The 16,436-nt window shown below is 39.8% G+C and overlaps 1 protein-coding gene across 2 annotated transcripts in view; it reads left to right on the plus strand.

Annotated features, from left to right (window-relative positions):
* The first annotated feature begins 271 nt into the window (after nucleotides 1-271).
* LOC118798121 (Na(+)/H(+) exchange regulatory cofactor NHE-RF2) overlaps nucleotides 272-16,436 on the plus strand; it is a 31,975-nt gene continuing 15,810 nt past the window's right edge. For both annotated transcript variants that reach the window (XM_036557470.1, XM_036557471.1), the window contains exons 1-2: nucleotides 272-1,310; nucleotides 4,392-4,709. In XM_036557470.1, the coding sequence (XP_036413363.1) occupies nucleotides 1,077-1,310; nucleotides 4,392-4,709 (552 nt within the window). In that variant the 5' untranslated portion in view covers nucleotides 272-1,076. The remainder of the gene's footprint in view (nucleotides 1,311-4,391; nucleotides 4,710-16,436) is intronic.

Raw genomic sequence — 16,436 nt, forward strand, 5'->3', positions numbered from 1 at the left:
GTCCAAAATGAGTGACTACTGCTGGTACTGAAATAATTTCTTTTTCTTTTTGGCAGAAAAAAATATGTATAAAAAATACATGAGGTCCCAAGTCAAACAGCGGGAAGAGGAAGAGTTCCTGTTGGATGTGTTTGAGAGTCTTATCCTGGAATAGATCTCCAACCAATCCCCTCTCTCTCTCACACACACACAGTCTCTCTCTCTCTCTCCCTCTCTCTCTCTCTCTCTCACTCTCTCAGGCTAAGTTTCATGTTCCCTCCCTTCACGCCTCTAATCTTTCTCTCAGCCTCAGGTTCTCCTCTTGCTTGGTCACTTTTTCCTCCAAAAGGCGTTTGCTGCACTCTTAGCCTAGCTTGCTGCTGTCTTACTGCGTCTCCACCTCAGGATTACAGCTCGAGAGATTTGTTTCTCCTCCTTCCTCGTGTTTTTCCTTCTCTAACAGGAATATCAGTTTCTCAGTTATGTAAATCGCAGGGCTCCTGTGTTTTAGCATGATGGCCGTTGGCTTCTAATTTGGTTGTTTTCCACGAATGACGGTTAGAATGTGAACACGCGTAACGGTTTTGTTTTTAAATAATTTTGGCGCTTTTTTTCTTCACTAGAACTTTGGAGCTACGTAACGTTCGATTTTCCCGCTAAAAAAACGCTTTTCAGCAGGCTGTTTTTTGTTTATTTGTTTGTTTTTTACAATAAAGATTAAGAAAAAAACTTTTGCGATTTGTAAAAGAACGGAAGAAATTTTAGGATATTTTTTATAGCTATTTTAAAAAATAATTCTTTTTTTTTCCAGTCAAACGTGCTCCGTTGTGCAAAATCCAACAGAAAAACAAACATAAACCATTTTTCAATCAAGCTTGCAATGTAAGCTCAACTTTTTGTGGACAAGAACACATGCAGCATCGATTTTTTAACTCTTTTATTTTGTTTTATTCATTTTATTTACATCTTCAAACTGGACATGTGGGGATCGAACGGCCGTTAGCCTAGCATGCTAACACGTTCTCGATTTTTCAGCACATCCTGTTGCTTTTTGGGATCCGTCCAGCTGCTGTTTGTCTGAACCCTTCGTGACGGACATGGCCTACAGCGTGGAGCGGGAGATGCTGGAGAGAGGCCTTCAGCCACGGCTTTGTTATTTGACCAAAGGCGACTGCGGCTACGGCTTCCACCTGCACGGCGAGCGGCACTGCGGCGCTCAGTTTATCCGCAAGATCGAGCCCGGTTCACCTGCTGACCTGGCTGGACTCCGCTCTGGTGACCGGGTGGTGGAGGTCAATGGGATAAATGTAGAGAAGGACTCGCACCACCAGGTGAGTTTCATGACCTACACGCTTAACAAAATGGTTCTTCAAGGGTTCTTTAGTAATGGGAATGGTTCTATTTAGAACCTTATCCTCTGTATAGAACCATTACATGCTTAAACGGTTCTTTGCATGGTTAAAATGGTTCTTCAGATTGATGGAGAAGGTGTTGTATATGTAAATAGTTCTATATATTTGAAAATGGTTCTATGTAGCACCAAAAAAACCTTTTTGGTTCAGGAACCATACACAACACGTTCTCCATCAATCTGAAGAACCATTTCACCATGCAGAGAATCATTTAAGCATGCAATGCTACTATATAGAACTCATGGTTCTACTATAGAACCATTCGCTTTACTAAAGAACCTTTGAAGAGCCATCTTTTTGAGAGTGTACAGCTTATCCAGCGTTTCCTCAGAAAACAATGGTATTAATATAGTTTATCTTCCTTTGCTGCAGTAACAGCTTCTAAGGCTTTACACTAGATGTTGGAACATTGCTGTGAGGATTTGATTGCATTCAGCCACAAGAGCATTATGGTCAGTTCTGGATCACTTCACTCCAGATCATCCCAAAGGTACTGGATGGAGCTCCATCTCTCCAGAGAATGCAGTCCCACTGCTCCCCAGTCCAGTACTGGGGGCTCAGGCTAGACCTTAGGCTCATGTGCAGCTGCTCCAGAGCGTCAGAGCTTTTCTATGAAGATAACACAAGCTGAGTGTGCACAACTGAACGCCTGTGTCAGCAATGGTTGCAACTTAAAGTCAGGGATGGGTTACTGACCATCCAGGGACCTTGGGGGACCTCAGACCATCGGAATCTTAAATAATGAGAAGCCCCTCAACTGCAGAAATACAACTGAGGTGGATGTAATAGGCTTTTGAAAAGTAATCGATACTTAATCATTTAGTTTCTTTCCATGTTTTGCTCCCAATTATCTAATTTCTTTTAGTATTTCTGTATTTGTTATTGTGGATGTTACTCCTTATAGCTGTATGTACAGCTTACAGCAAGAAACAGCCCTGTGGGTGGGTTTAATAATGAATGTACAGACGAAATTCAGACTTCAAGATGCTACGCAGTGTCCGTTTAAATACATCAGGTCATGCCATACTGCTGTTGTTTGTCCAGGAAACCTGTTTGCCTGCTTTTTCTGCACCCTCTGGCCGTTTGCACATGGGGCTTGGATTGCCATTAACCATCAGCTGCCCTTTAAAGGGTGTTGGGGATTTTCTTGACACGGCGCTGTACTGTTGGTTGATGATGTTTAGATAAAGCCTTGTAAATCTTCTGCGGAAGAGCCGAAACAGGTTCCACACCCTTAGAGTTTTAGCTCCTATTATTTGACCAGTGTACTAGTACTCAGTTCCCAACCTTTAGGACAACTTTGAGGATTTTCTTACTGTTACTTTTGTAACTAAAAAAAAGCACCTGTTAAGTTTTTGTTGCATAAAACAGCTTTATACTAATGTTTCGGGTATATTTAGACTCAACAGGTTCGGCTTCAGGTTCTTCCTTGCTTTGAAGAGCAGGCCTAAAATTTGACAGTGTTGTTTTCCAGACCAAGATTGAAACTCTTTGGCTCAAAGGTGGTTTAAGCACTTGAAAGGTTTGAGGCCTGATGAGTGTTGACATCCCAACAAGGAGATAAGATGTGTGGGCTTTGGCGCTTTTCCCAAAGCAGGGCTTTTATCAGCTGTTCTGTCAGTTCAGCAAAGAAAAAGATCTAAACAGCTTTCTGTTTATAGTGTTTAAGAGTCGTCCACTTCTGTGTCCCTAGCATTTACAGGTATATCACACTTGAAAAACATGTTAGGGTTACAGTTTATTCATATCTTTTAAAATAAAACTAAAGTTATTTTAACAGTTACACCTTGTTGAGTCATCAGTTTAGCAATATTGGTTTTTTAAATCAATTACATAGAATTCCAAGCACCACAGAAGAGCTCGTCCTCACAGTGTAAAGGCTGAGGCCATATTTTGACTTAAAAAACATGTTTTTCTGCCATTTTAACTGCAATAATCAATACATGACTATGGAATATATGAATTAAATGACATAAAGAAAACAAATGCCAAATAAATATTATGATATATATATATATATATATATATATATATATATATATATATATATATATAATGAAAGTCCCCAGGAGTTGTGTCACTAGTGTTACTGCATAACAAAAACCTCTCATTTTGAAATAAAAATCACACTGATGACATCACTCAACTTCCTTTACCTGTTTTCTGAAGATCTATGAAGAAAAGCACATGGTGAGTCCACTGTGTCTTCCAGTTATCAGAGATTTTCTCATTAGCTCATGATTTCATACGAAGCTTTTAGCTGAAGTCACTGGTGTGACCTACTTTATTCTTAGATAACTGGGAAAAAATAGAAAACAAATGGATTAAATTACACATTTTAGTGGATGTTCCACAATTGACATCATGTGGTTTGATGCTCATTTAGTAAAATGCATTGTTCATTAAAATGTCTCTGGTATTTCCTTTCTTATGTGTAACACCAATGACGATCAGTAACACCAGTGACTCCTATGGACAGATAGAAAAGTGGACGTTTCTGCCGTGTAACAAAGTAAAAATGCTAATTTATCAAAAACAGTTCTGAAAAGTGATGTGTTCCCAGGCATACAGTCCCCAGGATATGATAAGTCAGGTTTATTGTCGTCCCACAGACATATTTTGAATGAGGGGCAAAACATAGTTCCTCAGGAACAGCAGCAGATCATACAAAACAGCAGGAATGATTGTTAACATTTATGGCTGACTCTGATTTCTTTACAGCCATAAAAAAAGCTTTCCCGTCAATTTTTATTATGTTATAGTTTATTGAACCTACTTGGCAGTTTGTCATTTTGTTTTCATAATTATTCCCAGTCTGGGAGCATCAGAAGCTTTCAAACCTGGGGTTTCAAAGTGTTGGGGTTGGGTACCTTCCACAAGGGCACCACCAGGAATACCCAGTGAGTCCTGGGATTTGAACCTGCAACCCACCTTATCTGACTACATTTAGGTTAAGTGAAAATTGTGTACATGTAATTTTTGCATGGATTTCTCTCTCAGGTGGTTGAGAAGATCATGGCAGTGGAGCACCGGACCAGGCTGCTGGTGGTGGACAGAGAAACGGATGAGTTCCTGCACTTCCACAGGCTGCCCTGCACTGAGGAGCTGGCCGTAGAGATGGGCTGCCTCTCCCCTCGCGCCTCCTCTCTTGCCTCATCCCCCAGAACCTCCTGCTCCTCCTCACCTCATGTCTCACTCTCCTCCTCCCCACGGGACTCCATCACCCCGCCCTTCAGCAGGGGCTGCTCCGACAAACCCAGAATGGCCGTCGCAGCCAAGGAGATGGACAAACTGGCCTTCATCATGAACGGCAACAAGGTAGGACCACCAACAGTAGTATCAGGAGGCTGGGTGTAGTATGTAGAGTGGTGTATAGTTACAGAGTAACCTAAATTTTTCTTGTGTCATACAGCATTAGGTGATATATGGCCAATAACATGCTGCTAATTAGCATAGTTTTTTGGAAAAATAATGAAAATTAGACAGAATTAAAAAGTGTAAACCATTCTGGTAGCTCTGCCCTCAGGGCTGCAATGTATCAGGTCTGTGAGTTTCTGTTGTTTGAGTTGTGGTAAGTGTGATAATTGAGAACTGACAGTCATATCAGTCAATAAAGCACAGTTTAACTAAAACTGCTGGAGCATAAATTAAAATATAAATGATGAATTATACCAGCTGACATTATCAGTTAATGATATTAGTATCAGCCACAAAATATTCAGATCGGTTGGCCCCTAGTTTTATTGTTTTCCATGAAGTCCACCTGTAGCATTTATGTAGCTTTATGCAGCAAAAACGGTCATAATTAATTTTTGCATGACCATTTTCCAACCTCTCTTTATCCCTTAGAATTAAACAGGCTGGTTATACACACACACACACACACATATATATATATATATATATATATATATATATATATATATATATATATATATATATCACTGTCCAAAGAAAAACAAGTATCTCCAAAATAGTAACTTTACAGGAGAGATCAAAAACTTTCTTTACTTTCAATGTAAGCTAATGGAAAGAGATTTTATTCTAAGCAATTTTGGAGCATTTCTATTGGTCCAATCATCTTGAAATCTTCACACAATGTAAAGGACAGCTGCTGAGCTCAAATGATGCAGAAAAGTGAAAATCGCAAAAAATGGAGATACATGTTTTTTCATTGGGCAGCGATGATATATTGTTTAATGTAGTTTCCATATATGGACCATATAGACTGGGGTGTGAATGTGTGTTATGAAACTTTTTTTTGTTTAAAAAAGTATGATGTGTCCTTAAAAAGTTGATCATATTCAATAATCTTCCTTATTCTTTCATTGAGTTACTCTTCTTGCTAAAGACACTGTGAACCTGCCTTATTATTTAGTCTTTTTTTGGATGCCCAGATAATGGAAAACCAAATTGTCCATACTTTGAAATAAGTATGGAGTCTGATGTAAAGCATGTTATAGTTTTCGAAATGTTTTGTTCACTCCTCACTCTAAACCGTCCATGTATGGACTAAGAACTAAGATGCAAAAAACACCCCGTTTTGAATTCATCGTGGTTATGATGTCACAATCATGAAAACATGAAAACAAAATCATGGACTGCTTTTGTAAAGAGGCACAATACAGGCCAGCCAATCACAGCAGAGCTGATTTATTTATATCTCTTAAACACACAGTAACAAAAACAGGCTGTGTTATAGACAAAAAGAGCTTGTGTGAAAATGAATTTTGACTGTTTTAGGTACACAGAACCGCACAAACGCCATAAGTGAACTTTGGGAAAGTCACAGCGAGGTGACAGAACCAGGCCAAGCTAATTTGTTAGCAGATGGTGGTGTGGAAAAATCTGCTCGCTGTGTGATACTACCAAAACCTCTGAGCCTCAGCAGGCTGTAGGGACTAAGTTGGTTGATTGGATTATCTTGGATAGTCCAGGACTTCTAGGGGCTTCTAAACATTTTGGGCATCATTGTGTGTTAAGCTGAGAGAAGGAGAAAGTGAAGGGTGCCTTTTTTAGATTTTATATACAGACTAAATGAAAATGTGAATGTAAATGAGGATTATGAAAGAAATTAGACTAAATATTCTACAAACCCATTTCCAAAAATGTTGAGACTGTAGGTTAAATGTGAATAAAAATGAAAAGCAGTGATTTGTAAATCTGCTGTGATCTGTATTTGAACAAAAACAGTGCAAAGATAAGATTTGTAATGTTTTATCAACTTAATTTTTTTTAATTTTTTTTTTTTTGTCAAATATAGGCTAATTCTGAAATTGATGCTTGCAACACATTCCAAAAAGTTGAGAAAGGGACGGCCTAAGATTAGGAATGTTGTGAAATATTCTAAACAACATCCTAAAAAGGTGATGCAATCATGCTTTGGTATAAAAGGAGCACAGAGGCAAGGCTTTATGTGCAAGCATGGGTCAAGGTTCGCCAATGTATCAGCATAAAATCCAAAATTTAAAAATTAAGGATCATCAGCCAAGGATTCAATATAACATCCTCTATGGTGCACAATATCATCAAAACATTCCAGCAATTTGGAGAAATCTCTGTGCGTAAAGGAAAAGGCCAAAAACCACAAATGATTGCCCCTGATCTTCTGCCCCTCAGACGGCATTAAAATCCAGCATGATTCTGTGATGGATATCACAATACTTTGAAAAAATATTGTCAATAAACACTGTCCATCACTGCATCCGCAAATGCAGGTGAAGACTGTTCTTTGCACAGTGGAAGCCATATATCAACAACATCCAGAAACGCTGCCAACTTCTCTGGGCTCAAGCTCATCTGATATGGACAAATGCACAGTGGAAACATGTATTGTGGTCTGTTATTGGGTGACCTGCACATCTGTGAAAGCACCATTAACACTGTACTGTTTTTAATTTAATACAGCCACCTGTAGGAAGGTGCAGTTGGACATCCAACCTGGCCCACATCTAACCGGGCCTACCGTACGTCACCTCTCGAGCCTGTCAATCATGCTGTGCGTTCTAGAAGCACAGTGTACCGCTTGATCTACGCATATAACGCTGATGTTTTCAAGAAGCACTTCATGGCGCCTGATTTACGCATACCTCATGTAGCACAACATTGTTTACAGGTTTTTCACGTTTGCTTTTCATTGTTAGGCTGTACATTGCTTTTCATTTCAGTTAGGATATCTCCTGAACATATATCGCCTCTCGTTATCGTTATCAACGATTGGTAGACTATTATTTTGAATTGTAGAGTATACAGTAGAATCTTTAAGTAATTGGCAGGCACAATCCCCACAATTGTCAAGTATGTTTTACTAAGCACATTAAACACATTATAAAATGGTCATTTCTAATAAGTAGTCCATAAAACCAACAGATATCAATTTATCATACTATATACAGATGAATTGTGAAGTGATTCTACTGTAGCATCTTTAAGTAATTAGCAGCCCAAACTTGTCAGTACACATTGTAAAATGGTCGATATCAGTCGAGTTTAATATTATATTGACAACAATATCACAAAAAGCTTTGTAATTATACTGAGATACAAACTGAATGTTTTTCTTACCGATATAACAGGCGAAATACTTCTTCCGTTCAGCGAGTTCGCTTCGGTAAACTTCTGCTCCTGTTTGAAAGTTCTGTACGTTTCATGGGAGTGATGTCGTATTGGAGATTGCGTGGCCTCTGGCGTAACAAGAGGGCTGGGATAGATGTGGGCCGGGTTGGATGTCCAAGTCGCCTTCCTACAGGTCGCAGCCAGAGGCTCCCCCAGTATTTGGCAGGGAGCACTCACATTGATATAGTTTGTCTGTGCATTACATATACCGGTATTTATTACATCGTGTCAGTGGTGAAAATCAAAATGCTAAAATTCGGACCTAGCTGATGTTAATCAGGGCAAAAACGTAAAGCAATAATCAGGTCTCCTGAACGACGCTGCCGTGTAAGGGTTGGCCCTGCTAGTGGGAGTTTGACACCACTGCCATTCTTGGCCAGGAGTCCAAGAGAGTATAATCAGCCTCCTGCTCAGCGCGGCATATTGCCTTACGTGATTTTTTTAGTTTGTTTTCAATGTCAAAAACTGACAAAAAAGGCCTCTCAAGTGGTCCTGTTATCAGGAGGTTGTGAGTTTTATCCCTGGCAATGCCACGGCCGTCTGCGGTTAGGAGTCCAAGCGAGCGTAACTGCCTTCTCTCTCTGGGTTGACAGGATGGTCCTCTCTTTCTCACCATCACTCCAGCATGGGTGTATGTTAGCTGATGTAACTGAATTAGCAATTAGCAGTCTCCTCCAAGCGTGTTGAGCTGTTCCATTGGGTCAGCAGCAGTTTGTAAAGATATGATGGCACTTCGTGTGACTCAGAGGAAAAAACATCGTTTCACATCATTCAAAAACATCGATATCTCCCTCTTTCTCCAGAAGAGTGAGCGATCTTTGTTGTTCTTCAGAAAGGCAACAACAAACACTCACAAACAGGTCAGCTGAGGATGAGGGAGTGCTCTTTGTCTTCCTTATGAAAGAGAACTGTCCCTGATCTCGGCCATGAAAAGCTGCCGTAAGTCAGTCTTTGACCTAAGACAGAATAATAGCTTTAGCAGGAAGAGCCCACCAGGAGAGAGGGAGGTTAGCCCGGGGTTAGCAGTTCAGTCCCTGAACACGGCTGCCAGAACCCATTATCTTCTTTAACAGGGACTTTAACACAGCGGAGAAAATCACTCCCACACATTTCCACCTTTACAGTCACAGTCTGTGCGCATGTGGGCTGCACAGTAGGCCATGATATCATGTCAGCATTAAGGGAGAACAGGGCACAACCTAACATTTTTGTTTTTGATAAGTAATTTTAAACATTTTTGAGCAAAATGATGGCTACAAATGAAAGTGCACACATGCAGATGTTACCGTTTACCCTGTAGTAATGGTAACAGGCTGAAGGGCTAGTTGTAACAGTCTCTCTCACAAAGTCTGGAAACTATTTTCGATTAAATATAGGGTTTAAATGATTTGCCCATCATTGCATTCTGTTTTTATTTACATTGTGCACAGCGTCCCAACTTCTTTGGAAAACGAGGTTGTAGGTGTTTCTGATAAAATGGCCAGTGGCTGTAGATACAAGGTAATAAACTGGCCACTCAAAGTTGTTACAGAATCTTCTCTGCGTCTCAGGATTGGCTGTTTGTTGTGTAACTGAGCCAGTGGAGTGTAAGTGTATGACAGGAAGTGCAGGAAGTGGACCCCCTCCCTATGGAGGGGCCATGTCCCAAATACCTATATTTAGACTTTACAATATGCAGAACGTGCTGCTCTCCGATATGATAGAGAAGGTAATTTAATATGACTAGAAGGTGTTAGATGTTTCAGTAGATTGATGCCATTACAGTTATACAGCTAACAGTGTTTTCAGGATTTTAGGAGCGACTGGACTTCAGAACAATTGTAATTCACACAGCGGAAGAGTCTATTTACACTGGTTTGGAAGTGACCGTTGGAACAATAGCACAAAAAGCTTTGGTACGTAATCTGAATGATGATAAGTCTGCAACAATAGCGACGACGTGGACAGCGCCATATTTGAGTGTGTTCTCCGTTTCTCTGTTTCACAAAGGGGTCTTCAGACTTTTGCATGGGACTGTACGGCATGCCTGTATCTCAAAGCTCACACATTTTCAATCTGTTATAATAAGATAGACATCATACATTTATGGAGTTAATTTTGTGCCAAAAGTTTCAAATAAAATAATAAAATCCACAAGCAAAATATTAAGAAGCAGAATGTCCAAAACATGTTCAAATACAAATAATGAAAGTTAAAATATTTCATAGATGGATATTTTGTTATATTTTTTATCTTTTAATTCACTTCATGTCATATATCCCTCTATTACCTTACTGCCTCATGTGGTTGAGCAGTTATCCAAGCATTTCACTGCTAGTTGTACCGTGCATGCCAATGTATGTGATAAATAAAACTTTGAACTTTGAACTTAAAATAAATCAGACTTAACTTTTCAAAAAGATTATTGCTCATTTTCACTCATTCTGATATAAATGTATTTCTCATTTCGCCAGTTTTTGCTTAAATTTTTTTCTATTTGCTAATTTTGCTGATATATTTTTGCTTCTGGAGTCGCTCTTTTGCTCCTGACTTTTGGCACTTTTTAACAGGGGGCGGGACTTAGAAGAGGGCGTCTACCTGCACTCTGAATAATTATATTGGGACCAAGGGCTATCCCCTTCAACCCCAGGCCTCCAACATAATATTATCAAATAAAAAAGAAATCTTTTAATACTGGCTAAACACTAATACCTGTTTTAAGTCTAAGTTCTCAAAAGATGTCAAAAAGGAAAAAGTCTTCAGACGCTGAGATGAAAAGGTGTAGAAATCTTTTTGAAAAGTTAAGTTTGATTTAACTCTCATTATTTGTATTTGCAACATATTTTGCACATTTTGATACTTAATATTTTGCTTGTGGATTTTATTATTTTATTTGAAACTGGCACAACATTAACTCCATACACACCGATCAGGAATAACATTATGACCACCTCCTTGTTTCTACGCTCATTGTCCATTTTATCAGCTCCACTTACTATATAGGTGCACTTTGTAGTTCTACAGTTACAGACTGTAGTCCATCTGTTTCTCTGATACTTTGTTAGCCCCCTTTTACCCTGTTCTTCAGTGGTCTTCATGGACCCTCACAGAGCAGGTACTATTTGGGTGGTGGATCATTCTCAGCACTGCAGTAACACTGACGTGGTGGTGGTGTGTTGGTGTGTGTTGTGCTGGTCTGAGTGGATCAGACACAGCAGTGCTGCTGGAGTTTTTAAACACCTCAGTGTCACTGCTGGACTGAGAATAGTCCACCAACTAAAAATATCCAGCCAACAGCGTCCTGTGGGCAGCGTCCTGTGACCACTGATGTAGGACTAGAGGATGACCGACACAAACTGTGCAGCAGCAGATGAGCTATCGTCTCTGACTTCACATCTACAAGGTGGACTGACAAGGTAGGAGTGTCTAATAGAGTGGACAGTGAGTGGACACAGTGTTTAAAAACTCCAGCAGCACTGCTGTGTCTGATCCACTCAGACCAGCACAACACACACTAACACACCACCACCACTTCAGTATTACTGCAGTGCTAAGAATGATCCACCACCCAAATAGTACCTGCTCTGTGAGGGTCCATGGGGGTCCTGACCACTGAAGAACAGGGTGAAAGGGGGCTAACAAAGTATCAGAGAAACAGATGGACTACAGTCTGTAACTGTAGAACTACAAAGTGCTCCTATATAGTAAGTGGAGCTGATAAAATGGACAATGAGTGTAGAAACAAGGAGGTGGTCATAATGTTATGCCTGAGCAGTGTACATGCCACGTTTCAGTTTGTGTGCGTTGCTATGTGGAGGAAGTGGCATCAAAATATTTTTTTAAAAATTATGCAGCAGCCCTGGCACACACAAATTTTAAAACCTACAAAGTCTGTCCAGCCTAAAACATACAGCATGTGTGAAAGATAACGTTGGGCCATACCCATTAAGCAAACCAGCATGTGTCAACACTGACAATACTGGGAACTGATAAATGTTAATAACGTTGAAAACATGGATAACCGCTTCACATCTGACCGGCAAGCTTAGAAAAAGTCGACTGGGCAAATATCAACAGTTTATCAACTCACTGCTTTTAATGAACTTTACTGACAGATTTCACATTCTAATGAAAATGACTTATATAGTAAGGGGTTTTAAAGCACAAGCAAAATGCTTGCATTTGCTCCTTCTTTCTTTAAAAAACTTATTTAGAAAAAAAAGATTTCCACCTGAGTAGCCACCACTTCAGCATGTGTGTCCATTATGCATGAATACAAATGTGCAGATATTTTGCATGATGCCACTGACCTTGAATGTTACCGTTTTCACTGGGCATGAGGGGGAAATTGGCCTATTGCCTCACTGCACATGTCACAGCTTAACTAACCTGCTAAATAACTAACCTGCACAGCTGTCAGGTCTCACGGTTTAGGTAAGAACTGCTTGTTTACTGGAAGACTCACTGCAGAGAACGCAAACCTCACAGTTTAAAAAGTTTGTATTACTGCACAGCAGCATCACAGAAGCAGCAAAAACCGGTCCCAGCTACGTGTCTGTAGTATAATGATCAGATTAAAGCCTAGAGCGTTAATTTAGCACTCAGGCATTTAAACAGGCTTACAAAACGGATGCTAAGCACCTCAACCAGCAGCAAAACAGCCACTTATATAACACTGTCACAGTGCAGGTGTGGTTGTTTGTTAGTGTTCTGATGCCAAACCAGAATCCACAGCCACAGATTTCATTCACAACTACAGTAAACTGTGGCAAGGAAAAATATTAGATTACACCAAACTACACGCAGACAGACAGATGCAGCTGTGTATATCAGGGGTCTCCAATCTTATCCGCAAACGGCCGGTGTGGCTGCAGGTTTTCATTCCAACAAAGCGGGGGTCACCTCATATAACTAATCAATGGTTTGAAGACTGGGGCTGTGTCTTGATTCACTCACTAGTTCACTAAGTAGTGAAACAGTACATCAAAGTAGCGAATGATCAAATCTGATAAATGTAAAATACAAACTTCACTGACAGTTTTGATCAGTTTTTCATCAGTTTCATCTTTGATGTATCTGTATGATCAAACTCATGACTGGTGGGAGTGTGTAAATAGGAGTGTAAACGTTTAACAACCTGATTTGTGGTCACTAACTAACCAAAACTATCATCAGTATCAGTGGAGGCAGACATGGGCTGGAGGTTAGGGAACCAGCCTTGTGACCGGAAGGTCGCCGGTTGGATCCCCTGAGCTGGCAGTACGTGACTGAAGTGCCCCTGAGCCAGGCACCTAACCCCAACAGCCCTATGCTGTGGATAGGGCTGCCCACTAACACTAATACACACCTGCACACTTCAGGGGCTGCTCCGGGCAGGTGTGCTCACTGCCCCCTAGTGTGTGTGCATTCACTAGTGTGTATGTGGTGTTTCACTGCACGGATGGGTTAAATGCGGTGGTGAAATTTCCCGGTTGTCTATATAAGGGTCACTTAACTTAAGTGTCATTGGTAGTACCGCTAATAAGAATAAAATACCAGTAGTAATAATACCAATTAGGGATGCATTGATACTGATACTAGTAGTGTGTACCGATGTACCAATACCACCTGATACTGTGTGATGTAAGTGTACGCTGCCATGCTAATGAACACATGACTTGGGCTGGCAGCGAAGGAGGGGCTGCTCCTGTATTACTGACTTTGTGGCAGTCAGACACTTTAAATTCCTGCCATGAATTCACTGTGTGATTTTAGCCAGTTTTAAACAATCACAACCACCTTCTGAATACGGGTGGAGACACACAGGCTAACAAAACGGAGGAGAAAAAGTTAACACGTGCTAGCTAGGTCCATATATGCCGACTTTACTGTTTTACTGATCAGACTTACTTGCTTATTTGCTCAGTACTCGGATAAGTCTGTAGAGGCTGATGTCAGTCAGACCGAGCTTTTCATACAGTGTGAGTATGTAAATCGTAGGCTTTGCTTGTACATGATGGTCTGTTCAAAAGAACAGTGTGAGTCACCAAAGAACAATATTGTCTGGCCTTTGAAGACATTCAACTACAGCTCAACCAGCCAATCAAAAGACTTCAACAAGACCTAAACCTCCACAAAGTAGCTCCTTGGATGCATTGATGCATTTAGGCCTTGTTTACCTTTGATTAACACCACATTTCTGATTAAGAAGGCAGAAATTAGGCTAACTACTCTGACTGGTGTTATCTAGAAACAAAAACAATAAATAATAAAGATTTTCCTGTTCTTAGTGTTACCACAACAAACGCGTAAAACATTTTCTCAGGAATATAATAACTTTCTGTGAGGGAACTTTTACAGGCATTAAACTTTTCAGACGTCTGGTTCCTATCACCACCATTGTGAACAATTCTGACTCTGTAAGTTTCTCTAGAACAGAGCGTTTCACACCAAACCACTCTGAATGACTCTGTTTACTTCCTAACCATTTCATAATGCAGAATTTTTAAAAAATCAATGGAGTTCCCCTTATAGATGTATGGAAAACACTGATAATCCTCAGATGGTACATCACTCTGTGGGAAACTCCAGCAGAGACAGGGAAGAATTTAATGGTGCTTATTAATGCTAAGTATTAATCCATTGTTTTCACTATAAAGGGGAGTAAAGCATTACATGTGCATATTATTCACTACTATTTAGCGAGCTGTCCAATAAGCCATTATTCCTCCCTAGTTCTCTGTTCTCTTTCCCACCACACTTACTTGTCTTATAACACAGGCCTAGTGGTGTACAGCCTTCCCCCACTTGTTAACCACTTACATTACTTGTTAAACTTGTCGCTTCAGTGCAAAACTAAACAAACTTCAGACAGCAAACATGTCTTGACTGACCTACTATATTTGGGTTAAGGGGGGTGGAGAACGTGTGGTGTGTCGTGGCTGGTGTGTATGTCGCGATTTGTCCTGTTTCAGCACTGAAACTGAAGACTGAACTTGCAGCCATTGTGTTTACGTTGCCCCTCCCAGTGGAGCGCAAACTGAGACTGAGAGGAAGAAAGGAGGGAGTGTGCTTGTCTTACTACCCCAGTAAGGACCAAATGTCCTCACAGTGATACTACAGGAGAATTTGTACAAGTGACCTTTCTGCTGGTCCTCATTTGAAAATGTGCTGTTTTCACCACATATTCAACATTTTATGGAAACAAAATATGGGCTTTGGTTACTGAGGTTAAGGTTATGTTCAGGTGTGGGTTTAGTAGTACTCATTACTGCAGTTTATGGAAGTTCTAATAAGTATAGCGAGACTAGATTGTGTTTAGATGAAACATCTTTCATAAGTGATGGTGTAACACAGCCTCAGTGTAACCTGCTTATATGTATTTGGTAAACACTTGGAGTTACAGGATATAACTGACAGATTGTAACACACTACAATAAGTGTAGGGGGTGATATGAAAATATATATAAAATACATATATACATATATATATATATATATATATATATATAAAAAGAAAAGCACCCTAGGGCTGAAAGATTAATCGCTTTTATATTGAAATCACAGTTTAAGACAATTGAAATGGCAAGAGCTGCAATTTATTTTTAAATTAAAGCCTTAAAAAAGATCAAGTTTCTTAAAAAAGATGGTTCTTTAGTAAAGACAGTGATTCTATATAGAACCATAAACACTAAACAACCCATTTTGATGCTTAAATGGTTCTTTGCATGGTAAAATAATGCCTCAGAATGATGGAGAATGTGTTGTATATGCTTCCATATAGTACCAAAAAGGGTTCTGCTATTGTCACGATGTCAAGCTTGTAACTTTTTGGTGCTATATAGAACCTTTTTCAAAATGTGCTATATAGAACCATATACAGCACATTCTCCATAAATCTAATGAACCATTTGACCATGCAAAGAACTTTTTAAGCATGCACATGGGTTGTGGAGTGTTTATGGTTCTGTATAGAACCATTGTCTTTACTAAAGAACCCTTGAAGAACCATCGTTTTTAAGTGTGTACATTAGCAAAAACATTAGTTTAAGTTTTCAGAGGGAAAACTGAACCGAATAAGAGCAGCTTACTGGCAGTTTGGCCCACTACGTTCAGAGGTTGAGCTTCAAGCCAAAAAAGGTGGATATTCTGGTCTTCTTGGCCAAAATAAATCAAGCCTGAATCTCAATTTATAAAATATCGCAAATTAAATTGCAGTCGCAATATTAGTTGGAATAATCGCAATTAGATATTTGCCCAAAATCGTTCAGCCCTGGTGCACCCACAAGTTTTGAAATTGGAACTGAAATAACTTAATACCTGAAGGTGAGGCTCATTGCTATTTCATGTGTGAGATTGAAATGAAATAATTTTTAGGCATTTTGTTTTATGCAAGACTTTGTTTACTGACATTTGGGTTAGTCCACCAATGTTCAGACTACCTGATGGCCTACAACTACCTTAAATTTCTCC

Source organism: Colossoma macropomum, unplaced genomic scaffold (genome assembly GCF_904425465.1).
Source record: "Colossoma macropomum unplaced genomic scaffold, Colossoma_macropomum, whole genome shotgun sequence".
NCBI lineage: Eukaryota > Metazoa > Chordata > Actinopteri > Characiformes > Serrasalmidae > Colossoma > Colossoma macropomum.